The sequence below is a fragment of the Misgurnus anguillicaudatus genome, chromosome 1, assembly GCF_027580225.2.
Source record: "Misgurnus anguillicaudatus chromosome 1, ASM2758022v2, whole genome shotgun sequence".
NCBI classification, from domain to species: Eukaryota; Metazoa; Chordata; class Actinopteri; order Cypriniformes; family Cobitidae; genus Misgurnus; species Misgurnus anguillicaudatus.
In genome coordinates this window covers 305,837-312,435 of record NC_073337.2, presented here as the reverse complement: position 1 = coordinate 312,435, position 6,599 = coordinate 305,837, and the positions used below count along the sequence as shown (strand labels likewise).

Sequence of the window (6,599 nt, the reverse complement as noted above, 5' to 3'; positions counted from 1 at the left end):
AGTTATTGGCTGGCTAGCCGGCTCAGCCAAAACCTAAATGGCTGCTGCAGCCGCCAAACTTTTTATAGCTGCAAATGGCTGAAGCTGCCACTTCATGTCTACAGATGTCTATGTTATACTGATTAACTAGACCTCAATCTTTCCAAGCAACGCATGGCTTACACTATATTTCAACAAAATGCAAAACGATGTAATAAAGACAACACCAGATGTTAATTTCACAACATATGAACATATTTATTTTGTAGTCTGTATGCTACTAAACATTTTCAAATAGCCTACAATGTGTTGTGTTTAGGCTAAATGTATGTAGGCTAAGTTGTATACAATAACTTGGCATTATCATGGATGAAGCTTATCATATTACACCTTGAAGGAGCAAGTGATGATCGTTTGCCATTGAGCAGTAGGCCAGTGGAACTAAACATGCATTCCACCGGCACACTACCTGGTGAAATGGAGAGGTAGCACCGGGCCATAGCGGACAGTGTGGGGAAAGTATTGCTATGTGTTCGCCAAAAGTCCAATGCTCCTTGGTCTCTTGTTCTCACTGCCAGAAAAGCATCAATCTCTTGGTCAAGGATAGAACTTAAAGAATGAGCTTCTGCATCTTCTTGTGCCTCTGCTAATAATTCTAGTCGCAGGCGTTTCGCACATCCTACCACATCTCCATCGTCGTGGTCACCATTCCCACCAGAAGGACCGCCAGAACCACCATCAGTAGTTGTCCTCTCATCTCCAACCCCAAACACTGTTGAACTGAATCTGAAAAGGGAAATATATGCATAAGGAAATGGCTTTTAAAATCAAAACCATGAGAAAAGTAAGTGGTTAGCAAATACACAGAAATATCAATGTCACCTGGAGGAGTTAAGTTTCTCATAGAGATTCTGCAGCAGCTCTCTGCTTTCATCTTTTGTCATGGTGATATCTCTGACAGCTGGATCAAACACTGCGGTGGCTCTAACCAGATCTGACATGGGAATTCGTTTGTCCATGTTTTTCACTATTCGTTCTTTGACTCTCTTCATCAGTAGTGGATCTCTGGGAGCCACTGCACAGATTTTCTTGATTCGAGCCCTGATTAGTGGTATGGCACTCAGGTTTGGACTGACTTCACTTATAATGAGAGTGAATTTCTCAAAGTCTTCCAAAAAGCTAACTAAGTTACAAAGTAGCTTGATGTCATCAGGTAGGAGGCATAACAAGGGCTTTCCTATCCTCTTCAGGATTTCAGTGACTTCTGTCTCCATACTGACTATGCTTCTGATCATGTTGAGGACACTGTTCCAACGTGTTGGCACTGTGGTCTTCAGTGTTTTGTGTGTCTGTGAGCCCTGGTTTGATTTCTTAGTTCCCAGCTGCCAATCCTCTGCATCATCAATTTCATCAATAGGATCATTAGAATCTGCATCAATTTCATCCTGCAGGTCTTGTATCTTGGCAAATATGTCTGCCTCTTTCTGCTCCAACACAAATTCCTCTATTAGATGTGCCTTGAAGTGCAGTGCACTAACAATATCTTTGCATTGGGAAATTAAGGCTTGTGCTTCAGGGATTTTGGTAAGAGTGTCTGTTATGAGTAAGTTGTGTAAACAGTGTGCTACGCATGTTTAGGGCCCTATAAAATCCGTTTTATTTTTTCCCAAATTCCGTTTTATTTTTTCCCAAATTCCGTTTTCTCCGTTTTAATTTTTGCAAATTCCGTTTTATCCGTTTTAATTTTTGGCAATTATATTTTTTACCCTTTACTTTTATTTTAGTCATAAAAAGAGTGTGCCTTTAATGTTAATGATTAAAATGTAAATGATTTGGGGGAAAAACTGGATAACAGGATTACTTAATAAACACACACGCGCGCGCGCGCGCACACACAACTCAATTCAATGCATTGTTTTTTAGTGTTGTTGCAGGAGGCTACAACAAGGTGTCAACGCAGTGGTGCCTTCAGAAGTGCCTTAACACATCAATCCAGCGGAACGCGATCCATATTTTATACACAATCGCTTGAAATGCATATAACTTTACAAACATACACAGGATAGTGATCTGACTTAGGACAGCATGCATGAGCACGCAGCTCTTTGCACGTGCGAGCGAAAGAGAGACAGAGAGCGGCGCCATGATGCAGATGATTATATTTTAAATGCGAGGGATAGTTAGTTTGCCTCAGCTCGCTTGAAATGCATAAAACTGAACAAATACATGAGGATTTGTGTTCGCACTTCGGACAGATGCGTGAGCGCGTGACCGTGAGAGGTACAGTGAGACAGACATGGATGAGAGAGTGCATGTATCTTTGCGCTCACCGTGAACAGAGTGTTGACTAAACTTCCAAAATAACAGTTCTCCGGTCACATAAAAGTCATGTGAGACCTGCTCGGAACTAAGTGCTTAGCGTCGAATTTCTTAATTTTTTCGCTGACGAAAGCAGAGTCGTGGAGAGCCGCTTACTATTGCATGGTTTCAGTGTTTTGGAGGAGGTCTGAAACCACGGGAGGGGGCGTGTCGCCCAGATTTACTTCCCCCGGTCTGCATTTCCCCCAGACATACGTTCGTCTCCCACACAAAAACATAATTTTATTCAAAATATGTAAAATTCCGCAAAATTCCGCGTTAATACTAGATTCCGTGTTAATTAGCCAATTCCGCGATTCCGTCCGCGATTCCGTGATCGCGGATATTATAGGGCCCTACATGTTACTCTCTCATGGCCCAGTAACCGGGACAACTTAATCATATTCGCTGCCCCATCTGTTGTGTCAAAGAGCAACACATTTTTATCTTTGGGAAGGAATTCTTCAAGTAATTCCCTTACAAACACTGTAAGGTTTTCTGATGTGTGATTTTCTACAGGTTTAACACAAAGTGTAAACAGAAGGAAATTCCAGTTTGCATCTACAGTGCAGATTCTCACACCAACATATGGGTATCGATGATGAGCATCAGTCCAGCCATCTAACATGATAGTACCACTGACAATGTCTGCCAGTTGTTCTTTGACTTTGGACTTCAAACCCATGTAGACATCTGCCAGGGCTGTTGTTGCAAGGGCTCTGCTGGTTGGCAAATTGAGATGAATATTTTTCTTGTTGAATGCTTGAAAACCTTCCTTTTCTATTAATTCAAAAGGGAGCAGGTCCTGGCACAGCCACAACACGATGTCGCGATTAACATCAAACTGGGAAGTAGCTGGGCTTCCTTTCGGCACAGTTTGGATCCAGTTGGTCAGTTTACTTGATTGTTCTTTGAGAAATATTGTACTCTCTTTGTGTGCAGCTTTGGCATGAGCAAGGAAGTTTCCACTTGATGTTTTTTCTCCCAAGCTGTACACTTTTGACAGCATTCCATGTTCTTTTGTCATTTCTGCTTCAAAGCAGAGTTTGCAGTAGAGTTTGTCATCAATGCGATTGTTGTTCACATACAAATCGCCCATATATGTCCAAAAATGTGAACGAAGGCTACGAGCAGAATCAACACTGTGAGGCCTCCATGTCACACCAGAATCCTTAAGCAGATGTGCTCGTGGTGTGCTGATATATTTGTTAATTCCGCGTCCTAAAAGAGAACAAAAATATCCATAAAACACTAGTCCTGACATAATGACAAAATGGCAATATAGTTCTCACAAAAAGGCATTCTTACTTACAAGAACAGTTGCACAAAACACCTAAAATGAAGATTTAGAACTAGAACTAGCCTACTTGAGCTATTTGGTAATATTAGCTAGCGCTAGGCGCATTCATGCAATTTATGAGAAATCTACAGATGCAAAAAGACGAAGTGTAGTAAAATAAAGACCTAAATGTGTATTTCTGACTTTTTTCACCACAAGTCTGAAAGAACACGTGCTATTGAAGAAAAATATCCAAAAATCTTAAAATTGACCAGGAAAAAAAATGTTTTTGCCTGCCGTGTCTCGCCTTACAGTTTTTCTCAGTCGCTTTGGTGCATTTCTCACATCACTTTTTACATTTGCTCAACAGTTAATGCATTTCTTAAAACAATTAGTACAAACTGCAAAACCTAGTTGATAACTTGCAAAAGCGTGTCACTTGCTCAAAATGGATAGGTTAGTCCTCAAAAGCAAGTATTCATGTCAATGAAAGTCTCAGTGTCATCAAAATAAAAAGTCCTGACATCATTGTTTATGAACAAGATAGTCAAATGACTTAGTCATGTTTTCATTATGACAGTTTACTTTATAAATGTTTTCCATGCAAAAAAGTTAGATCTTGGTTACACTACCTGAAAATGCTCAAGACAGCACTGTATACTATTGCACAGCTATTTGAAAAATACAGTAAAATTACACATCACTGTATTTTGTGAGGTAAGTGAGTACACAACACTGAATATGTATGTTTCACTTTTTTATTGCATATGCTTTTTGCAATTCTAATTTGTTCACTGCATTGTGCAAAAGAAATAAATACACCCTTATTTACAACAAACATAAACTCCCTTTGGGTAGAGCTGTGCCTGTGCACAACTGAAAACAATATTGCAGTACAATATTGGAACTGAATACAACATACATAGTACAGTAATCATTCTTGCACATCCATATTCCTCTCTGTCTGGCCACATATTTTCAGAAATTGTTCAATGTAGGAGACATTTTCAGGAAAAAAAAGACTAAATGTTGTGGAGGTTGAACTAACTGTTGTGCAAATGTAAATAGTGATGTGAGAAATGCGAATGAGATAAACTGTAATATAAACGCACACTGTTATCAGTATTATTTTGGACAAAGTTTTGTACATTTCACTTCAATGTACACTGAAGCATGCGTTGTTTAATTAGCAATGTGAAAACGGTGGTTTGTTACTGCAGTAATATCACGTTCAGTGCTAAATCTCTCCGTTCCAGATTTGGTTCATAACATCAATCTTTGATTCAGGTGTTTGTGCAACCGTGCCATGAAGATTTAACAAAAGTCTGGGTAGGTCAAAGTTTAAAAAATAATGTAAATAGGAATTATGAAAGTGAGATCAAAATTACCTTGCTTGCGTCTTTCCGCCATTTCACCTCTGTGCGAGAAAAAAATGCATCGCTTCTTCTGTACGGAAAATGAGCTATTTTAATTGGTCCAATTCACTGTGAGTCTCGGGCCGTTTCCCAATCCAAAGACTGCAGCCTCCGGACTGCGAGGTCGCATTTTTATGCTTATTTTGAAAATATTAACAATTATAAAGTTTATTCTTATTCTCAGTTAATCGTAAATTGTTGTAATATCCGTATGGTTTGCGAATGTAATGCTCAGTTAACTTAAATAAACCAGGCTTGATGACGTATGCAGCCTGCATATCCGACCTCCGCAGGCTGCAACCTTTGGATTGAGAAACGGCCTCTGTGTGTATCCTAGCAACGAGCACAAGACTGTGCTAGATCTCGCGTATTTTTTTATATATTTAGTGTGTGTATGTCTCTATGTGATAGAATTATTATTTAATGCAAATAATTCTAGCCGGCAGCGGCTCAGCCAAACTTTATCAGATGGCGGCTCAATTTGGCTTAGGAAATTATTGGCTAGTGGAGGCTGAGCTTCGAAATGGCGTAAATGGCGTAAATGGCGGCGCCTGGTGGCGGCTTCGGGGTCTAGTCTCAGATATAGAACGCATTTACTCCCAGACACTAGGGGGAGGTAGTAGAGAAATAATACTCAGACTTGCCTTGTGTGCTTTTAAACTGCTGCTTCAGTGCAGTATAGCCACAGAGCAATTTAACGAGCACGATCTCCCGAGAAACTATGCTACTAATAATTCATTAATAAGTGCTGTTTTCTTGTGCAAAATTAAATATTTATAGTTAAATGTGTATATACGTATATTAATAAAAATAATAATTTGGGCGCACGGACGCCCCAAGGGGTCAGCAGCGCCCTTAGCATTTGCCTATTCCGCCTATGCCCGCCTATGTCTGCAGGACATCGGCCCTCCAGGACCGAAGTTGCCCATCCCTGGTGTATACAAACAACTTTTCAACTGGACACAATACATTTTATTTTTAAGCAACATACAACATGTGTAGGCTACCAGGTTAAAATGAAGTCGTTAAATTATAATATTCTTTCAAAAAATATTATTTTGTAATATATTAAATGTAAATATCAAATCAATTACATGACAATTTAATACATTTTGTGTAAACACAGCTCATACCTTGGAAATGGTATCACAGAAAATGTTAGTGGTTTTAAAACCTTGAGTCTTGACATCCCCAGAGTAACGAGTTACTCAAGTCTATTCTTGAGGTCATTAAAGCATGGATAAGCTTCTCTGCATCTGATGCAGACAGCATATGGCGCATTTTTTAGATATTTCTACGATGGAAGAATGCTGTGCGGCAGACATTGGAGATATGATTATCGAAAGATAGATTGCTGTCGATCATCACACCTAGGTTCTTGACTGTGGAAGATGGCACAACAGTGCAGCCATCCATGGGCAAATCTGATCTGTGACAATAAATAAGTAAACTTAACCTAATGTTGGGAGACACCTCCTACCTTAGACATGTTGACCAATCACCCAATGTATCTATATTAGGCAATACCCCTGGGCTTACAAGAACCAATCAGTATATCATTCACAATG

General features: G+C 39.6%; 1 protein-coding gene across 1 annotated transcript; it reads right to left on the bottom strand.

Annotated features, from left to right (window-relative positions):
- Positions 1 to 255: 255 nt before the first annotated feature.
- On the bottom strand, positions 256 to 5,533 carry LOC141366059 (uncharacterized). The gene is made up of 2 exons (XM_073871099.1): positions 862 to 5,533; positions 256 to 765 (listed from the first exon to the last, which is right to left on the bottom strand). The coding sequence occupies exons 1-2, from the start codon at positions 1,272 to 1,274 to the stop codon at positions 315 to 317; spliced, it is 864 nt and encodes a 287-aa protein (XP_073727200.1). The 5' UTR covers positions 1,275 to 5,533; the 3' UTR covers positions 256 to 314.
- Positions 5,534 to 6,599: the final 1,066 nt, after the last annotated feature.